Source organism: Podarcis erhardii, assembly GCF_964252035.2.
Source record: "Podarcis erhardii genome assembly, chromosome: 5".
Taxonomy (NCBI): Eukaryota; Metazoa; Chordata; class Lepidosauria; order Squamata; family Lacertidae; genus Podarcis; species Podarcis erhardii.
In genome coordinates, this window is record NC_138509.1 from 37,354,899 (window position 1) to 37,376,646 (window position 21,748).

General features: G+C 42.1%; 1 protein-coding gene and 1 long non-coding RNA gene across 3 annotated transcripts; one reads left to right on the forward strand and one right to left on the reverse strand.

Annotated features, from left to right (window-relative positions):
• Window positions 1–4,483: 4,483 nt before the first annotated feature.
• SLC35G1 (solute carrier family 35 member G1) lies at window positions 4,484–15,491 on the reverse strand. 2 transcript variants are annotated; one of them, XM_081863959.1, is made up of 4 exons: window positions 15,172–15,491; window positions 14,107–14,164; window positions 7,620–7,800; window positions 4,484–5,584 (listed from the first exon to the last, which is right to left on the reverse strand). In XM_081863959.1, the coding sequence occupies exons 1-4, from the start codon at window positions 15,484–15,486 to the stop codon at window positions 4,825–4,827; spliced, it is 1,314 nt and encodes a 437-aa protein (XP_081720085.1). In that variant the 5' UTR covers window positions 15,487–15,491; the 3' UTR covers window positions 4,484–4,824. The 2 variants fall into 2 exon arrangements, with proteins under 2 accessions (XP_081720085.1, XP_081720086.1); XM_081863960.1 differs by lacking the exon at window positions 14,107–14,164 and having other exon boundaries at window positions 15,172–15,482.
• LOC309342959 lies at window positions 8,633–12,006 on the forward strand. The gene is made up of 2 exons (XR_014157046.1): window positions 8,633–8,962; window positions 11,563–12,006. It is a non-coding gene; the product is annotated as an uncharacterized lncRNA (long non-coding RNA).
• Window positions 15,492–21,748: the final 6,257 nt, after the last annotated feature.

The following is a 21,748-nucleotide window of genomic DNA, read 5'->3' on the forward strand; positions in this document are numbered from 1 at the left end:
CTGCTGTAGGTGCCATAGGAGGTAGTTGGGCACACTGGTGCCAGCCCAGGGCAGCACATTGGTGAACCCAGGCTTATGCCACGAAACAGTCAACTTATTAGCATGATACTAAACCTCATGAGTTGTTCTGGGTAGTTATTTTATCCTTTTAGAATTTCACAATTACTCCAATATAATCCTATTCTTCTACTTCTGCGACTTTTCTTACTTCTATTGCTGTCCTTGTGTCCTTGTTGCTTTGCTATAGTACAGTAAGCCCACAACTTACGTGCACATTTTGCTTTATGGGCTTGGCAATCAATATTTTTTAAGGGGGGTGAAAATGGAGTGATGTCCGGGAAAATGACTAGCAATCCCACCTGCCATTGAACCCAATGTGTTTTGACTATACACTATTTTGGCTATGGGCGCAATTGTGAAATGTAATTCCTGTGTATGTTGAAGTCTCACTGTACTATTCTTCCTGTGGGTTATTTGGTTCCCTTTTATGACTGTTACTTTTATGAGAATCATGAAAATGTAATTAAAAGCCAAAGGGTACCTAATAATGCAGTACCAGAGATAAATCTGCATTACAGTAGCACCCCGATTCTAAATAAATCAGCTTAAAAGTGCCATTTGTCTAAATACAGTCAAACCTCGGTTGTTGAACGTAATCTGTTCCAGAAGCCCGTACGGCTTCCAAAACTTTCGACATCCGAATCGTGGCTTCCAATTGGTCATAAGAGCTTCCTGCACTCAGCAGAAGCTGCGTCAGACGTTCGGCTTCCCAAAAACATTCGAAAACTGGAACATTTTGGTGTTCGGAAGCTGAATCGTTCAAAAACGGAGCTGTTCGGGAACTGAGGTACTTATTTTCAAGTAAAAGTGCCTATGTGCACTTAGTTGGCAATTAAGTCCCACTAAATATATTGGGTCTTGCTTCTAAATAAGCATGCATATAACTGGGTCATTCAATTAGCAAGGTCACTTTCAACTCACATAAATGGGATGAAATGCTGGGTTCATGAAATCAAAACAAATATGAACCAAAAATCAGACCAACCCTTTGAAAGAGAACAGAACCCAAACCTTACCTGAAGGGATCTGTTAAACCTGAACAGGACTCTAAATTAAGTATAGAAGTTCAAGATAAGGGATCCATGCATTCATTTTTAGTGTGATAACACTCACAGGTCAACACTATCAGGCCAAAAGGAATCATGAGCATGTGAAATCTGTATTGGGAAGATTTTTACACATCTTGGGCTTGTCCTGAGATTTGTCCTCTTAAAAGATTAGGCTGTTCAATAGTATAAAAAAGTCTAGTACTCTAAGCGTGCAAATTAAACATTACACTCTTGTATCAAGTGTTCTATTTCTACTGTAGGCATACTTTAGGGAAGTGCCACTTCATAATACTTACAGACAATGGCTGATACTTAAGATACAATAAACGAATTTTCTGTATATCCCATGAACTGAAACAATTCCAGAGGTGTGCTGAACTGGGATTAAACAAAAACAGTGAGATGGATTCAAGTTACCCGTATTGCTTAAAGAGGACAACATGGACATTTTCTTTTCTTTTTTACATGAAAATAAATCATGTCTATCCTGTCCAATGGATTTCCTGATCACCTGGAACAGGAATAGCATATTCATGCTATGAGGAGTATGAGGCTGCCATGTGCCCATGTCTCTTCCCTCCATCTCCAAGTAATATTAAGGCTGCAATCCTTACTTGCACACTTACTTGGAAGTAAGTCCAGTAAGGCTTGTTTCCATGTGGACATGTATAGGCACACACAGTTAACCAAGATAGAAAACAGCATTGGTAACTAGATGGATAACATGTCTGAACTGATGTCAAGGCAGTTTCCTGGCTCCCTATGCCTCAAGGACCCCAATCCTCAAGATCAGCTGCAGCAATAAATAAATAAAAAATGGGGTGGTTGAGTTGGTGGGTAAAATACCCTTGACCTTCAGCCCTGGCTGGATTGAGAAGCAGGTATTCAGATATGGCAGTGAACTTGCTCCTTCCTGGCCCCATTTTGGCTTGCTCTGATAGATGTAGCACTTTGCTTACCAGAGTAAGCCTCCTAGAACTCTGTGGGACTTCCATCTGCAATACTAGCCCTATACTTCTTCCTGTTCAGAGAACTGGGAAGCATTTAACAGTACTTAGGAGGTCATGGCTCAAAAAGGCAGTTGGGATGGGGGGAAAGAGATTTTGAGAACTTGATTAGATTCATGTGAGTATTTTTCTAAGCACTTGCCTTTTCCATGCTCTGAGCACAGCCCACCACACTGCATCAAAGGAGACACCAGAGTTTTTGGAGCAACTTGTTTTAGAAGTCTGGCTACATAGGACAGCTGCTCATGGGAGAAGCTGAGTACTGTATTTATTTAGCATTCCAAAGTATCCTCCACCCACAACAGGCAATGAAGGCTGGAGAGACCTTTCCCTTCTCTTTTTCTACCCTCTCAAGAAGGAGAAAGAGCTCTAGGAAAATAAACAAGAACAGCTCGTCGGAGGAAAGAAGTCATATCATTTTAAAACCTAGCTAGGCTCACAGTGACTGTGTCTTTGGAAAGAAGCGGTTTCTCGTATTGGAAATATTTCCAGGCTCGTTGGTCAGACTTCCCCACAGTTGCAAGTGAGGAAGCTGTGCAGTGCAAGTGACTAAGCTGTTTTTTTATAGACTAACAACAACTTTGTGCAATATTCTTACTGTACAGTCGTACCTTGGAAGTAGAACGGAATCCATTTCGGAAGTCTGTTCAACTACCAAAACATTCGGAAACCAAAGCACGGCTTCTGATTGGCTGCAAGAAACTCCAGCAGCCAATCGGAAGCCCCGTCGGATGTTTGGCTTCCAAAAATAGTTAGCAAACTGGAACAGTCACTGCTGGGTTTGCAGTGTTTGGGAGCCAAAACGTTTGGGAACTAAGCTGTTCCAAAACCAAGGTACAACTGTATATTCAGAGAGTACTGACATGTATAACATGTTTTTATCCTGAATACTGAATATGCATTAGGAATTTTATTTATCACAATTATGTGCGCAATCAAAGTGACGTCTGGTGCTCTTACTAAAATACAATCCACATACTAAAGTACATTGACACTAGGAAGTTCTGGGGTGACTGGATTTGTGTTTCAATGAATGCTTCATGATATGCTTTTCACATTAGCTAGCTGAAAATAAGGTGCATTCAGGGAAATGCTAGCCTAATCTGTTGCATATTGTACTTGGTTTTACTGATGTTTCCATCTTGACTTTTCAATAACAGAATTCTAAATGAAAATAGAAATGGGGTAGCATCCAGGTTTAGGGGTAAACTACATGAAAACAACACCATTTGTGTTTTAAAGAAAAATCGGCTCTGAGGGATGAGATTTGGAATCTCCTGAACATTGTTCTATTTTTATATCTGGTGATGAAGACACCAATGTAACTATGCATGGGAACTTGGCTTGGGTTACACCAAACAGGAAATGTTAGCAATGAACAAGCAGTGAGGAGAAAGAAAGATACAAAACGCTGATCACACTGATACCATCTCTGTGGTTTAGCTGACCATATTACACACAGACATGCTGCTCTCAAAAATGCAACTCTAACACAGTCAAATGTGAGTGCGGGCAACACCTGCAGAACAAGTCTTGTTCGTTGTAAAACCCTGATTCATCCAGATTCTAGTTCATGTGAACATTTTATGACTATACATACATTTCAGACATTTTCATGTTATGTTGTACACATCCATCGCAACTACTGCAATACAATGTCATTTCATGTCTGAGCAAGGTTTGGCTTTCTGTTTTTGCACCAATACAGTGGTACCTCGGAAGTCGAACGGAATCCGTTCTGGAAGTCCATTCGACTTCCAAAATGTTCGGAAACCAAGGTGCAGCTTCCAATTGGCTGCAGGAAGTGGCGGAAGCCACATCGGATGTTTGGGTTCCAAAGGACGTTCACAAACCAGAACACTCACTTCCGGGTTTGTGGTGTTTGGGAGCCAAAACGTTCAAGTCGCAAGGCATTCGTCCACCAAGGTATGACTGTACCAAGAAAGATCTCTATGCAAAGACCTGCTGCCCCTGAGTTCTCCACTATAGTGAATGGGATGTCTATGACAAGCCCACAAATCCAGGGCAATAGATCAGGCCGCTTGTTGTTTTGTGTTGCTACAGTATATGTAAACACTGTTCCAGAATTATTATGATAGGCAAAAACCACTTATGCAAAAATGCTTGGATTTAAGTTGATAGACACATCAATCCTGAGAATGTATACTAACATAATTTGCAATGGCATGGGGCAGTGTTGATGCATCATCAGCGTACCAGCTTATTGTGGGTCTCTGGAATGCAGTAGCTTCTGGTGCATCCCACTCTTAGTATATAGGGGCTTAAACTGTCCACCATCCTTAAACCCAAAATTCTGGCAAAACTGACAAGTAGGTGCTACTTTAATTGCATAGTTAAACACTCCGTCTACTCAGGCACAATGTAATAATATAAAAGATATATATTGCTATAAATACATTTTAAGATCTGCTTCACCAAAATATAGAAAAATAACTATGCCAAAGCAACAACTAGTAGAAATAACAAAACAAAACGGGAACATTACCGGATTGAAACATGAACTGGGCACACGCTTCAGCCCTACCTGTGCAGGCACAAGTCTCCCTCTTTGCCAGAGAGAAGTGCCTGGTGCCAGAGTTGGCACATGGGAGCACCATCTCCACGAAAAGGAAAGGTGGCGGCGAATTATTTAAAATAAATACTCAAGTGCTTTGCTCTCTTTCAGCAGTGAAATAACACCCCACCTGTCAAATTTCATTTCCTGTACTTTTTTTCGAGTTTTGATGCCACTTCCGAATGACCGTTCCGGAACTGCTAGCTACTACGCAAAGGGCACCTCCGACTGTCCACCACGTAGGCAAATGATTGAGGAAAAGGATTTGGAAGATAAAAGCAAACACCACGTCCATTGTTTTCATTATAGCAACAGGACCAGCTTTCTCTATCTGTAGTGCTTTTGTAAGGAATATTTGGCCACCAAGACCCAACACTCCAATTAATACCAAGAGAAATCTATCTATGCCACAGTTGGGTAAACTCCACTCACCCATTACGAAAAGTGCTATTAGGCAAACTATTAACCCAATTACTGCATAATACCAAATGGACAAAAAATAATGCACTGATTTCCCCACCTTCCTTAGTATAACAAAAGTTGAGGCGGCAGCTACGGCACTTGAAACAGCTGCTATTGTTCCTTTCAGGCGATCTCTGTACTCTTCTTCTATTCCAGCAACTCTGGATCCAAACAGAAAAGGTGGTCTTGCAATAAGCACCACTCCGGTGATTGTAAACAGAGTGAAAAGAATATCCCAAGGACTATACTTCTCCTTGAGAAATATCCAGGCCAGTAGTGACGTAAAAACGGGGCTGCTGAAAGTAATGACTGTAGCGTCAGCAAGAGGCATCACTTGGAAAGCATAATAGAGAAGAATCATTGCACCAGAGCCAAGCAATCCTCGAAAGAAAAGAACGAGTCGTTTGCCTTCTGGTCCCAGAAATCCTGTTCTAAAATGAAAGAAAGAGAGATGTAACTCATGGCTTAAGGTTTCCATATTCATGCATCAATAGGACTTGCAGTGCATTTCACAGGATGTTAAATAACACTATGATTTTTTCCAACGCTGACACTACTAGGACACTTTCACGTTCCAATAGTGTCCCCAACTTTGATGCATTTTGATCAAATGGTTATAAAGACTCTTTGGCATTCTGCTCTTAGTTCGTAGCTAGTAGCCTGAGATGCAGCAGCTGGGCGACTTGAGGAACAACTTGTTATTTCCAGGACACATGGAGACCAGCCAGCCAGCCAGCATGTGAAAGGGCACCAGCAGACATCAGGGCAGGTTGTTATCAAAGGCTCCTTTGGGTCATTTTATTGGGTGGCAGGAAGACTATGAATTTTAAGCTTGTAGTTGCATGGGGCAGCTTGTTGGGCTTTTCATTTTTGGAGCAACTATCAGTATTCTAAGTATTCCTATTTTTATTATACTTTTTAGAATGTTTTTGGCAGTTTCCATGGTCTTCAACTAGTCCAGACCCAAGACTCACCTCTGACTTCTAACCTGTACCATGGGACCCACTTTCACATACAGTATTCACTTTTGACTTATACTAACAGTGCTAAAAAGGTACATTATTAATCCTAAAAATGGCAATTCATTACCTTAGCATTAGAACTATATGAAAACCAGTGATTTTTACACTTGTTCTGAGCCAAAAGGCTGAGAAGCTATTGAAAACCAGTGGGTTCTTTTTTTAAAAGACTCACAATTTCAGTGAAGCATCTGAGCATGTTTGTTTTTCCATATATAATGATAACAGGTATTCCAGTGACTCTACAGTGGATGACGACTGTATTCACTGTACACCCTCACACCCTTAAAATCTGCTTATTAGCTTGTTTTCTGGTGAACTATAAAAGCAAAGACTGCTGTGCTGAGCTCTACGTTTGTGTGTTGTAGACTAGATTTTAGGGTATTTGAGGGAATCACAGCGGCTTCTGTTCTGGAGAACTGAAGACACTTCTGCATTCTAATCACTGCAACAGACACTTCTGCATTCTGGTCCCCAGCAAACATCGATTATGCAAGAAGTCTAGAAAGCCACAGGAATAGATCGGAACGTGGATGGAGCCCCCATTCCAGAGAGTTCCCTTACTATGGGCATAGCTACAGGAAGGCGGGGCATACATTTGGCTAGAAATATCTTCCTCTTGCCTTTCTCCTGCCACTTTGCAGCACTCATTGAAATTGATAAAATGAGTGCCCCATCATAATGATGTGTTCTAGCCCAAACACTACATGCAGTGCTCTTTTGGTTTGGTCAGCTGTAGCTGGAGTCCAAAATGGCAGAAGCAGCATTGCGACCCACAGATTGAAGACCTACATGTTTGCCTTGAATCCCTGAATAATTAGAATGGGGGGTGATGAGAGCAACCTTAGTTATTTTTGTTCACATAAGCATTTCTCATAATCTCTTCAGGCCTCTAGCCTCACAGAGAGTGGGAGGCAAGGTTGGTGAGCTCATTAGTCTTCTGCCCTGGGAAGGCTTTTCTCTGCCCCTCCTTATATTGTTTCCCTTGCTGATTTATGGCATTTTGTTGAATCCTTACTGAATACTTGGTCCAAAAAGCGGTATACAGTTGTACCTCAGCTCCTGAACACCTTGGAAGTCGAATGTTCTGGCTCCTGAACAATTGAAAACCGGGAGTGTTCCAGTTTTCGAACGTTCTTTTGGAAGCCAAATGGCCGAAGGGGCTTTTGTGGTTTCTGATTGGCTACAGGAGCCAATCAGAAACCACAAAAGCCCCTTCGGCCATTTGGCTTCCCTTCGGCTACAGGAGCCAATCAGAAGCTGTGCTTTGGTTTCCGAACGTTTCAGAAGTCAAACAGACTTCCAGAACAGATTACGGTCGACTTCCGTGGTTTGACTGTATAAATAAATGGCAATAATAATAATAACAACCAAAACAACAACAATAAACAATCCAAAGTGCATTTTTTCTTAGCCTTGCCTCATACAAAGGAGGCATAATACTCACCTGTAGTATATTAAACCAGGAAGGACAAATGTCATTTGGAAAACACATCTAATGGCACTGACTTCCACTGAATGCACACCTTCAATTTTCTTGAGGAATAAAGATGCCACAGAGAAGAGAAAGGCAGACAGCAGCGTATAGAACAGGCCAAGCCCTGGACAGGTCCTTTTCCCCTTTATTCCTGGAACAAAACAATTTCCAGTTAGCAATTAACAATTTAGCAGTAATTTCTTCAACTGAATTTGAAACGGTTCTTAAAAAAAAAATGTCTACTTTGAGGAGGGAAAGAAACAAAAGAAATACATTTAGTGCAATTGAAGGTATACGGTTGGTTTTTTTAAAAAAAGTTAACAAAAAATTTTGACATGATGGTATGGACTATAATTTTACTCTTTCAAAAAGTTCTATGTTTATCTGCATGTTGCATTTTTTCAACTTTTTTTTTTTAAGTAGTCTCAGAGTAGGATGTATAAATCCATGCACCATGTTTGCAAAATAGGTCCATTTACCACATTCATTACATAGCCCAACCATTCTGATAAATTTTGGCATCAAGAAATATTAACCTGCATTCCCGAGGCTATATGAACGAAAATTACCGCAGGCTCAAGCATCTATTCCAGTGTTTTCCCAAACATTGTTGGGTAATACTTAAGAAACCAACTTTACATCTTATTTGTATTAGGAAAAATCTTGAGTTTTTAAAGCAAATGTAAAATATTAGTTTTCTTATTTAACTGTAATGAATAAAGATATAACTTACACCCACTAAATATGGTTATTTCTACTTGTTTCATTATATATACAGTGTGATACCCTATTATTTTACAATGAGCTGGCTACTTAGAAGAAGTTATCCTGTTGTGCAAATATCTTAACTCTAGTATCCCAATAATATGAACATAACTCTGGGTAGAGGTGGTAGAATGCCACCAGAGTTTCTTTCCCACATTTATATCCAAAACAAATATAATGCTGTTTTGTTAAAAAAATAATATAAAAAAGAACCTTGAATCCTGGAACTGTTAGCTGTGTAGGGATATCATCTAAGAAGATTAGAGAGGCAACAGAGTTATCTTCAGAAGAAAGCAGTGGTTTGGCAGGGCATTTCTGTCGGTTGCTAAGCAACTTGGAATCGCAACCTGGAAGCTGATAAGCAACCTGGAAGCTGAGAATCAATGTTTTCTAACATTCAACTGCTGTGAATCCAAGGTGACAGAATATGCACAGACATGCTTTGGCTGCCTTGGTCCCAGGATTTCAACTGCTAAAGTCAACTTCTGAGCAGCAGCTGTCTCTCTGTTTTGAAAGGGCTGAAATCTCCAAGCGCTGGACACACTGAGGTTAGGCTTAATGTGAGAATGTACTTGGTATGAGTACTTACAGGTAGGTAGCCATGTTGGTCTGCCGTAGTCGAAACAAAATAAAAAAATTCTTTGCAGTAGCACCTTAGAGACCAACTAAAATCTCATACCCAGGCTTCCTCAAACTCGGCCCTCCAGATGTTTTGAGACAACAATTCCCATTGTCCCTGACCACTGGTCCTGCAAGCTAGGGATCATGGGAATTGTAGGCCAAAAACATCTGGAGGGCCGAGTCTGAGGAAGCCTGCTCATACCAATAACAAACTTAGTTGGTCTCTAAGGTGCTACTGGAAAGTATTTTTTTATTTGGTATGAGGAGTTGGACATGGATTTTACCACGGTTAAGTAGACAGGGTCCTTTTAACAGCCTGCCTGCATGAAGGTGCAAACAACTCTCTTCTCGATAAAATCAATTCCTGGGAATAAAATCTGAGCACTTCTACTTTTAGCCGATTATTTTGAATCTAAAAGTCATCTGGTTAAGTTTCCCACTTAACACAACACTTTCCTCGTTTTGTCCTAGAAGAGGAATCTACTTATGGAATTCTCTGGAGGCATTCCATGGAGCAGAAGGGGAGAAATTTGGTTCAATTTGCATCTAAAGGCAAACTGTATCAAATTCGCACTTCCTAAAACAATGAAAGAATCAAAACATTGGCATCCTCCAAAATTCACGCTCATCCAGAATTTGCTGTGTAGTTCTCCAACCAAAGAATGCTTATGCATATATTAGGGGGGAAAGTGTGCATACAAATGAATATATTAGTGAAAATAACATGCAAAAATTCATAACATTAGGAGAAATTGATTGCAAAAATGTGCTTTATCATCACTTCTGAGTAAACTGGAATTTTAAATATGCTTTAGTACAGCCTTCACCAACCTAGTGTCCTCCAGATGTTTTGGACTACAACTCCCATCAACACAACTGACTGGGGCTGATGGGGGTTGTAGTCCAAAGCATCTCAAGGGCACCAGGTAGGTGAAGACTGCTTTAGTATGTAAGAATATAGGAAAAGTTATGCCATAACAGACCCATTGCACATAAGGATGGAAGATTACAACACTGGATCATGTAGCAACAGGATGTAAAAAGGATCCAACCAAGCTACTTAAAAAAAACAACTGAAATCAATACAAATAGCTTGGGGTTCATCCTATGACGTTGCATATTCTCATCTTGTGAAATCCACCATCTCCTCTCGCAATCTCCCTATCTCAGATTCTCTTCCTATTTCCCTAATCTATCTCGAAAAGCCCTTTCATTTTCTAGCCGTTTTTCTTCCTGTTTATCTGTGAAGATGTCCTCCTTCACCTCCACATATTCCTAAACACCAGTTCTAGCTCATGTTCAGAACTTTCTCTTTGTTTTCAGTCTACTCCAAAATTCTAGACTGCCACGGGCAAACTTGGCACAACGTATAGGTTCTTCACAACACATTTATCTTCAAAATCCCCAGAAGTTCTTAATACGGCGATTTAATGTGACCACATACTGTTGTGGTGGAAAGGCAACCAATAAATGAAATGAAATGAAAGTTACATCTACATGGGTTTAACTTTCACTGCATTTCACTGGCTTTCTATCAGACCAGTACAGTGGTACCTCAGGTTACAGACGCTTCAGGTTGCATACGCTTCAGGTTACAGACTCCGCTAACCGAGAAATAGTGCTTCAGGTTAAGAACTTTGCTTCAGGATGAGAACACAAATCATGCAGCAGCGGCAGCGGGAGGCCCCATTAGCCAAAGTGGTGCTTCAGGTTAAGAACAGTTTCAGGTTAAGTACGGACCTCCGGAACGAATTAAGTACTTAACCTGAGGTACCACTGTACTTGAAGCACCTGGGCAGTAGTTAGTAACAAACAACACCTGGGCCTCTAATTTGTGCATAATCTTATGCATGTCTATTCAGATTTAAATCCCACTGAGCTGAATGGCCCTTACTCCCATGTATGTGTGTTTAAAAAGACTGCAGCATTAATACAGGAGAATCCCCAGTTATGTGAGGGTTCTGTTCCTGGCCGCTGAATGGATCACTGGGATATGTGTAAGTGAGGGTTCCCCCGTTCTGCCCCTATCCAACCCCCTTTCGGCACTGCAAATGGTGTGTGTGTCAGTGGAAGCGCATGTGCTGATTGTGCACCAGTGGGGAGACACCTGTACAGGAAGAGGCAAAATCTGAAGAACACATTTGGCAGGGGGGGTTGGTTTCAAAATATCATCTGTGGCAGGTATATAAGCAAACTCCAGTAACAATGAACTAAACAGGCTGCTCACTCTCTTTCAGAAAAGCTCCAGAGAAGGGGCCTCTGTGACATATTGGAACAGAAAAGAATAGATTTCAAAGGATGCTAAATCTCAAGGCATATTACTGCTTGAGGTAAAGCATACACATCTCTGTTTAATCATAATGGGTTTTAATCTAAAGTGTTATTAGAAGAACAAACGTGCCATTCTCTCTCTGAACCTACAGTGTAGCTGTTGGCAGAGCTTCACAACATTAGCCAATACAGACCGATATAGATTTGATCCCTTAATTGCATTATTGCCCCAGTTTGCTCTTGTTGTCCAATACAGTCCCACATTAATGGAAATTTTTGTCTGAAATATTGGATTAAAATAAGGAGATTCAGAATGGACTGAAGCGGAAGAAGGAAAAAAAGCCATGCTGATCTACAGAGTGAAGAATAAGAACAAAATATCAAGTTTCGGTGTAGTAGTCTACTTTGATTACCTAAAAGATAAAAGTGCCAGAATTCTGCACAGACTTCGTATATGACACTAATTCTCTGAAGTTGTTGCTATATAAAAGGATGTTTAGGGATGCTGGAAAAGCGAACCTCTGCATTATTAACGAAACACCAAACTTTCATATTATGAATGGAAGGTATCATAGTCAATTGTACTTTCTTTCTCTTTCTTTTTTTTTAAAAAAAAATCTGGGCTGGTATTCCAGACTAGCAAAGCAAACACTGTAGAAACGAATGACCTTCTTACTGCAATTAAAAAGAAAGAAAAATATTATAGGTTTTAGAGCATCTGTCCTTTCAATGTAAACTTTAAGAACAGAATAAGATAACATTCCTCTCTTCTTCAAGCACTTTCTTGGCGAATGGCTCCAACTCATTGGCAGAGCACATATCTTGCATGCAAAGGTGCCTCTAGGTAGATCTGGGAAATATGCCTGCTGAAACCCCGGGGGAACTGCTGCCAGTCAGTGTCAACAATACTGAGCTAGATGGATCAATGGTCTGACTTTGTATAAAGCAGCTTCCCATGTCCCTATGTTCTCAAAGCACAGTAGGTTTCCATTCAGCACTGACAAAACAGTGACAAAAAGGTGTTCAGTGCCAAAGCACAGCAAACAGTGACACCCACAATATCTCTGCTGGGTATATCAAGTTTTAAGACACAGTGTTATTCTATCAGTATTCCATTTGCCTAATGCTGTTTTATGGCTAGCTCCGCTCTCAAGAGAAGGATTAAAATGGAGAACTGAAATTACAATAAATAATTACAATAAATAACCACCCTTCTGAGTAATACCCCTCCCCACCTTCTCACTATATAGAAGGGTCTGGAAACTTCTGTTTCAGTGTATCTGAAGAAGTGTGCATGCACACGAAAGCTCATACCAAGAACTGACTTAGTTGGTCTTTAAGGTGCTACTGGAAGGAATTTGTTTTGTTTTGACTATGGCAGACCAACACGGCTACCTATCTGTAACTACAATAAATAGGTATTCTATATGGAGGAGCATTCAACCACACGAATCCTCATCCACCTGAAGTTTGAAGTGGCACAATCCAGACAACATCCAAAATAAGTAGGTCCCCAAAACGGGATGATCCTACAACCTACTCAACAGCTTCCAGAATGTATCAACGCCCATGCTGGATCAGGCCAGTGGCCCATTTAGTCCAGTATCCTGTTGTCACGGTGGCCAACCTGATGCCTATGGGAAACCTGTAAGTCGGACCTAAACACAACAGCACTCTCCTCTCCTGCAGTTTCCAGCAACTGGTATTCAAAAACATTGCCTCCAACTATGGAAAAAGAGTATAGCCATCCTGACTTATAGTCACTGATAGCCTTTACCTCCCTGAATTTGTCTAATCCTTTACATTATTGACAGACGCTTCAAAACACTGTGTGCAAGACCAGTGTCTCTGACTGTCATAGGAACTTACCACTAGAAATGCAAAATAATATTAAAGACTCTCTTGATTTGGAAAAGTGGTTGTGGCAGCAGCAGGGGGAAAACAAAATAGTTCATGTGTTATCTAGGTCTCTAGACAATCCTTTGCTTTGTAACATCTCGCCAACTCGTATAAACTTGGAATAAAACTTCTACATAGCAGATTTATCCGCAAGCTTAATCCTACAAACTATGATCGCTCTTGCTGAAAGCACTGTTACTAGCAGCTCACAAAATGCTAGGTTGACAAATCACCACTCTTTAAAACAAAAATGGTTATGTTCTGAGTGCCTCCCTTATGGCTCCAAGGGGTAGATAATTTTATAATTAAATATTAACATAGCTTTTCAATGTATGATTAAAATAAAGAATATTAGATGGCTTTTCCATTGCCAGCCTGATTAAACATGATAGTTACATATGTTGATGTAATTATTGTGTACATTAGCAAGAGAGTGTGCAAGTACAAATTATGCTGTAGAACAAAATATCCTTTGTTGCAGAATATATTTCATACTACAGTACTTCAGGTCAAGAGAGAAAGAGAGACATAGTATAGGACCACCAATAGTTTAGTTACCCCTTTACAAAATATAACCACCCTTGTGTTTTCATACACAAGCTACATATCTTCCTATATACATAAAAACGTCAGGCTATCTACACGCGCATCCCACTTTGGTGGATTTGTTGTACCCCATCACAACCAACCCTGGATTTACATGAAGTCAGGGTGCAGTAGGGGAGCTAAAGAGAAGGCAGGTTGCACAACAGCAGTGGCCATGACATGGGAGAGAGAAGAGAGGGATACTGAGAGGGGGCAATTGGTGATTTCAAGTAGTGGCAGAAGTCAGAGTAAAGCAGGGATGGAAGGAAGAGGGAAATTGTGGTTTTAAACAACAGCAGAGGTTTGAATGAAGTACCTTCATACAATGGAATATGTGAGGGTTCCGCATCCTTTATCTCTCTCACATGAGGAAGCTGAGGAATGGAAGAAGGAGAAGTCTAAGTACAGCGAGAAGGGAGAAATGGGGTTGGGAAGGTGAAAAGCAAGTTTGTCCTTATACGAGGAAGGGGAAGTTCTATCTTAAAATGTGGGGGAATAATAATAATAATAATAATAATAGTATTTATACCCCTCCCTCCCTGGCCAGAACTGGGCTCAGGGCAGCTAACACCAAATATATAATACATTAAAGCACAAAATCAAATGATGGGCCAGAGAAAGCAGAGACACAGCCCCTAGTACTCTATAATAATTAAAATGCAATTCCCCAATTCCTTACTCAATATCATACACATCGATTTTTACACATAAGCACAGGATTTTGAAAATTGGAAGAAAAGTAAAGCTTATTAAGGAATAGACAAGCTGTACTAAGTGATCGTAGGAGGGCAAAGGTGTTAGAGACCAGCGATGGGAAAGGTTTCTCTTTACCTTTTCAACTTGCCACCATGATGTGTTCGGTAAAAGCACTAACCTGCCTTGACAGGGCGCTGGCAAATTCTAGGTTAAGCCCTTGCGCCCTAACTCTTAAAAGTTTTAAAACAAAGGTGAAACGGAATCCCTAAAATCTTTTTTTCCCCTTTTTTTAAAAAAAGAGAGCCGCACGTGCATGGCACTGTATATAAACAGAACCACAAATCAAAGAACCAAGGAGGACCCAGAGAGAACAAGAATTGTTGTTGTTGTTGTTGTTGTGACTACCTTAAGCGGATGTATTCAAGGTTAGCAAGGATTTGGGCAGAGCCTAAAAGGCGCAGCTCGCGGGCACCTCGCGTGGAGAGAGGCAAGATGCAGCCGGCCTTGCCACGAGGGCGCGCCGACTCACCCCGAGGGCGCACCAGAGCACTGAGACGCCCGCCGGTCTGAGCCTCCGCCCGAGGCCGAGAAGAGGCGCGCAAGGCGCGCGGCGTTGCGCCTCCTCGCCCTGCCCGTTGCCAGCTCGCCACCCTCCTCTCTCCCCGCCCCGCCTGCCCTCACCCACCGGGCGTCCCGCGTCTCCAAGGGAAACTTCCTCGGCAGCAGCCGCCGTCGCCGAGGCTGGCAGCGCCCGCTGCCGCTTCCAGGTCGTGCACCTGGCAGAGCCCGCCATCCTCGCCGTTCCTGTCGTGGTCCCCGGGAGGAGGGGGATCTTCTGCCTCCCGCCGCCCTCCTCCTCCTCCGGCGGCGGCGGCGGCATCCTCCTCGCCGCCCTGGCGCTGCACCATGAGGACCGCTCCTCCGGCTCCGGCTTTGCCACAAACTGCTCGCCGGCTCTGTCCGGCGAGGAGCCGGCAACTTCGGTGCGCGTGCGCGGCATGCCGGCCGTGACACCGCCCCCCGCCTGCTTGCCTGCCTGCCTGCCTCGCCTGCTCTGCGCCGGCCGGGCGGCCTGCTTCCCCGCCGAGGGGGATGTTTACATGTCCCGGCGTGAACTGCGGCGACCTCCGCGGGGAAGGTGGCAGCCGCGAAGGCTCCGTCAGGCCGCGGCGCGAAGCCCCCTCTCCCCCATTTCCCCCGCTCTACCGAGAGCCGCGCGATAAATACAGCTCTTCCCAAGCTTCCCCTCAAATAATATTTTGGTGGAGGGAGAAACTCATGCCAGAAATCATGTGTTGAGGTTGTTCCTGGATTACCGAAATATCCCTTCGTGTGGTTAGCCAAGAGAAGCTAGGCTTCCTGCGGTTTAAGTCTCGCTTCTGCCCTTATCTCACTCAGTAGGTGACCTTAGGCAAGCCCCCTCAGTTCTCTCAAGACCTCCAGGTATAGGGCGGAATATAAATTCAATAAATAAATTAAATAAGTAATGAGATACATACTAACAGCGAACTTGCTTTAAAAAGAATTGTTCGGAGGTATGAAATAACGTGCGAAGCGCTTTGAACACTATGTGTGGTGTGCATTTATATGTTGTTATTATTATTTAAAGTATTTGTTCCCAGGAAGCAATGGGTGGGTTATTTGCATTTGCTACAGCTACAGCTGAAAATAGTACTTTTAGGCATGTGCCTGAAGGGAAGGGCTTGAGCAGTGCCAGATTTACGTATAAGCTAAACAAGCTATAGTTTAGGGCCCCACTCTCTTGGGGGGCCCCCAAAAAATTAAAGGAAAAAACAAACAAACCTGGATGCACATTTCCAAAATATAAGATTAAAATAAAATAAAACCTTAATACAGCAACAGTGGCAAATAGCTTTAGATACCTATTAGGTCCATAAATTACCATATAACATATATTCAACACAAAAAAACAGTGACAATTTGTTATTGACAAAGGGCAGCTAGACATATAAAGGGCTCCATTACCTTCAGCAGTTTAGGGACTCATCAAACCTAAATCCAGCCCTGGGCTTGAGCATGCTCAGTGATGCATTTTGAAAAGCAGACCACCACCTCCCTCCAAGTATAAGCCATTTTTCGAACTATTCAAACCGCCGGTTCTCACAATACAGTGGTACCTCTGGATACGAACGGGAGCCGTTCCGGAGCCCCGTTGGCATCTAGAAGCAAACGTAACTAGCGACGGCACATCTGTGCATGCGCGCGCTGCTTTTTGCCGCTTCTGCGCATGCGTGTGACGTCATTTTGAGCATCTGTGCATGCGCAAGCAGCGAAACCCAGAAGTAACGCGCTCAACCCGAAGCGCATTCAACCCGAGGTAAGACTGTACAGGCCTTGGAACTGTCTCTGACTGGCCTTGGTTTTGTGCAGCAGCTATATCAGGAAAGCTGCTCAGTCAAGCCTGGCTGTCATCAGAAATATGCAGTAATAGGAACAGGGGGATTCATAGGAAGCAACCACCTCTTAGGAGCGCTTATATTCTTGTCCAGTAGTCCCTGCGTTTTGGCACATTGTAAAGATTTGTTGTGGAGCAGCCAAGTATGTAGCTAATCTTTGGGAAGTTAGCTCTTGAGCATGGGTAGGCAAACTAAGGCCCGGGGGCCGGATCTGGCCCAATCACCTTCTCAATCCGGCCCGTGGACAGTCTGGGAATCAGTGTGTTTTTACATGAGTTGAATGTGTCCTTTTATTTAAAATGCATCTCTGGGTAATTTGTGGGGCATAGGAATTAGTTCATTATTATTTTTTTCAAAATATAGTCTGCCGCCCCCGCAAGTTCTGAGGGACAGTGGATAGGCCCCCTGCTGAAAATGTTTGCTGACCCCTGCTCTTAAGGTTTGCAACACAGGGACAGGGGCATACCTAGGAGTTAGCTAGGCTGGCTGCTGCCAAGGACAGAGGTCCTGGGGAGCGCAGAAGGCACACTCCTCCACTCTGGTTTTGAGTGGCTAGGATCCCACCTGCCCATTTGCAAGCTCCCTGTTATGTACTGAAGTTCTCACCCTGGGCTAGCAGGGGGATACTGTAGATAGTTATGCAAATGAAGGATCAAAAGTGACATTCAGTGATTGGATAGTTTGTATGCAAATGAAGGATCTAAAGTGACGTTCAGTGATTGGATAGTTTTAGAAAGTTGCTACAGTAACGTACTGGAACTCTATATAAGCAGGCTGACTGAGCTCTTCAGTTCAGTTCTGTTCTGGCCTCTGAATAAACAAGAGCTGTTTGAAGAATCACTGTGTCGTCTGATATGTTCACCCACAACTTAACACTGGCGACACTGCACTGGGCAGCCAGGCTTCTCTGTGCGCCTCAACAGAGGAATCCAGTCACGTAAGGGGCCGGGGGGGGAGGTGCTGATATAGCTCCTTGCACCGGGGTGGAAACCCAAATAGGAAATTATAAAATGTTAGGTGCACTAATCCAGTTACTGGGGAAACAAAAGTTCCTGTGGGAGGCAATCAGCTATTTACCAGTACTTTATTGTGCTGTTTGCTAAACAGCAGGTCTGATTGCTCAGTATTATGAGTATACATAAAAACTAGTTGTATTACGGTATTTATGCAGTTTAAGCAGGGCGGGATTTAGATGAAGAGAGGCCCTAGGCTACTCCACTGGTGAGGCCCCTCCCCATCCCCCATCCTCACAACTAGAAGAAAATGGAAGAGTATTATAAACAAAATCGAGTGAAGCCAAGGGTGATAATAGGTATTTAAAATTCTACAATTCACAATTTCTCCTCTAAAGGACATAAGATATTATTGTTAAATACCATGGTGTTTTTAAAAAATGAATAAAATTAACACTGAAAAACTTTTGCCTATGGTCTGGTCAGGCCTGGTCCTCCTCTTATATACCTGCTGGGATTGACAAGCCCTCCCCTTAATCTCATAGCTCTCCTGTAGCTGCCTCTGATTGGTTATCATTTAACTCGCACAGGAAATAATTAGCATCACACGTCATGTGCATGGAAGTGGCCGAACCAATTAACCAACTAGAAGGATTACTGTTAATAGCTCCAGTTTTCCTATACTGTAACTTGATATTGCTGAATATGGGCAGGCCATTGTGTGTATATTTCAGCAGTTGAATGTACAAGTTTATGGCCATGCTGTAGTGTAGTGCTTATGCGACTGTGAATAAAAGCTGGATGGCTTCATTGTCTTGGGGTTTGGGGGGGAAGAGGTGACAAAACTGATTTCCAATAAGTGCCCCCCCCCCTTTATTTCCATAACAAGTCCTTGAGTCTGTACTCTGAACAGTGACACCAGGGACCTAGAAGGTGCAGGGCTTGTCAGCCCAACCCCTGCACAGTCTCATTTTAATTGCTTATATGTCAGCGGCTCCAGGAGAGTGGTAAACGAATGCTCTACTAAATAAGCCATGGGTTGCCCCCTCATTTTAAAAACAAAGCAACAGTACAATTTCAACTAGCTGAATAGTGTTACCTACACCCCTCAGTGGTGAGAGGTTTCAGGGGTCCCCACACATACCTTAGGTTTGGGTTTCTTAGAATAATGGTTATTGGAAACTTCTGTCATTTGTGTGATTTAAGACTTATTTACACATGCATACATTGAGCATAATACAAAAAGGCTTGCAGCATTAACACTTCAACATATCATGTTCTCGTATTTAGCTTTGCAGGTAGGCCCAGGTTCAAGAAAGACCCAAAAAGCAGGTTAGCTTTCCTTCTCCCCCTGCCCAGGCAGAGAACAAAAATATGGGCAAACCTCCACCTTCTTGCTCATTCAGGAAGGTGAGCTGATAACAAAAGAGCATGCACAAGTAAAGAACTTGCCAGGCCAGTTCCTATACCTTTGCTAATCCTCTAATCTGTTTTTTATAGTCCATGGAGGGTGTCCTTGAGAATTTTTTCAAACTACCCCCACAAACACATTACAATAGTCTTCCACTTCCTAGGGAAGTCTGAGATGATAACTATGAGAGGGGACTAGGGATTATTAACAGAGTATTCTCAACACTCTCATCAAATTACAGGATTCTTTGGGGCAGGAGGAATGCCATGAGAGGAAAACTGGTTTAAAACTGATGGAAATTTGTATTTTTGGTAGATGTTACTCCCATCTACATGTTTGTTGACAAACTCAGGGGAATTGAAATGTTTAATGAAGCAGGACACCCCTCAGGAGAAATTGTGCTGATTTTGGGGGCAGCAAGGCATATTTGTTTAATAATTCTGTTTTAATAATGTTGCCTCAAAACTATCCAAGGACATACATTAGGTATTTATAATTTCATGCACTGCCCTCTAGATCACTTTTAAAGAAAGAGTATTACATTAGTAGGGTTGCTGTATTCCAGTTCCCCAAACCCAGGCAGCCTAAAGTTGCATATTCATTGTAAACTTTCAACACAAAATAAGACATGAGTTAGAAAGCACATGTATTCCTATCTTTGATGCTATGTTGATTTTTTTTGTTTTTGTTCTTGAAAAGGGGGCATACTGCTGCCTAATCACACTCTAAAATACTAGATCTCTTATTTTTAAGGGTAGGTATCCCTTTTGCTCTGACAAAGAGAGAGAAATAGTTTCAAAAGAAACCAGAAAGTTCTACCACACGATCGATTTGTGGCTCATATATTTCCTAATGATATCTCTGCTTCCCTTTTATTTTATTTCTGTTTCCGTATTTATTTTATTTATATACCACCCAACTGTGAGGGTAGTAGGGAGGGGGCTATTGGTCCCCCCCATTTTTATTGTGTATATTGTGTTTTTATCTTGCATTTTTATGCTGTGAACTGTCCTGAGATCTTCAGATAAAGGGTGGTATACAATTTTTTCTCAAAGAATACCAAGCACAGTAGTTTGTTAAGAGTTGCTGGAAATTGTAACTCTGTGAGGTGTAAACTACAGTCCCCAAAGTTCTTTGAGGGAACTCATCTGTTCTGAATGTGTTTTGCATACACACGAAGACTCTCAGAAGCATGCCAGCCAGACTTAGTAACTTTTTCATGTGCATTTTGTTGACAAGTCCTAGAATATCTCGTCGTCTCTGCTTGACTTGTCTCATCAGATATTCTCCCCGAAATGTGGTTCAGGTGTGAACATCTGTCAAACATCTTCCACACTGAAGAGCAAAACAAAGAATTCTTGTAGCTTCTCTATGGTCTCCCTGTCTTCCTTCAACAATCACCCTACACATTGACTAACAGCAGCCTTCCTGGATTTTCTGCTTGTGATGTAAAGGAATCTGTTTTGTTTTGTTTGTTTTAAACTTTTCACAGTCGTGTTAGGAACACCGGAAGCTGCCTTATGCTGAATTAGACCATAGGTCCATATTCCTCAGTATTGTCTATGCCGAACCACAACCCTTCTCCCATTTATTGACAACATAAACTTCCATTTTCTAAACAAAACAAATTCCTTCCAGTAGCACCTTAAAGACCAACTAAGTCAGTTCTTGGTATGAGCTTTCGTGTGCATGCACACTTCTTCAGATACCTTGGTATGAGCTTTCGTGTGCATGCACACTTCTTCAGATTAAGGTGCTACTGGAAGGAATTTGTTTTGTTTTGACTATGGCAGACCAACACGGCTACCTATCTGTTCCATTTTCTAGACATCGTAATTTTAATTATGCATACCTATAAAAAGACAATAACATATTTACTTTATAACCTTGTTATTACTTAGGAGGTAATGTCCAGCACATCTACTCAGATGTAAGCCCCAATGGAGCTTACTCCCAGGTAAGTGTCTATCGAACTGCAGTCTTCTAAAAAATATTGGGTTGCTTCTGCTGACACCAGGTACTGTGCTCTTGAGGAATAGGATCTGTTTCATAAGCCTAGGCTAATGTGAAAAGGGCTGAGCCATTTCAGGGCTGTGCTTGTTTTTGCCAAGATATACAAAGCATCCAATTTCATACTGGCCAAGCAGCCAATAAAACTGCCAAAGATGTGTCATGTCACAAAGTTCAGAAACACTTGTCCACTTTGATCCTATTTTTTGGACAATACGGTTAGACCTTCAGAAAATGTAGATGTGCTTTTTACAAACAAATATTTACTCTAATGACAAATTAACATAAAATATATTTTATAAATAAAAAGGGGGGGGGGAGTGCTGTACCCAACTAATTTTACAAGTTGGACCTGTAACAAAATGTTGCCATGTGGAATCCAACCGCTCCATTTCCCCTCCCTCTGGTTTTCCAATAATAAGCAATAGATGCCCACTGAGCATACCAATTATCACTGGACTCATTTGATTT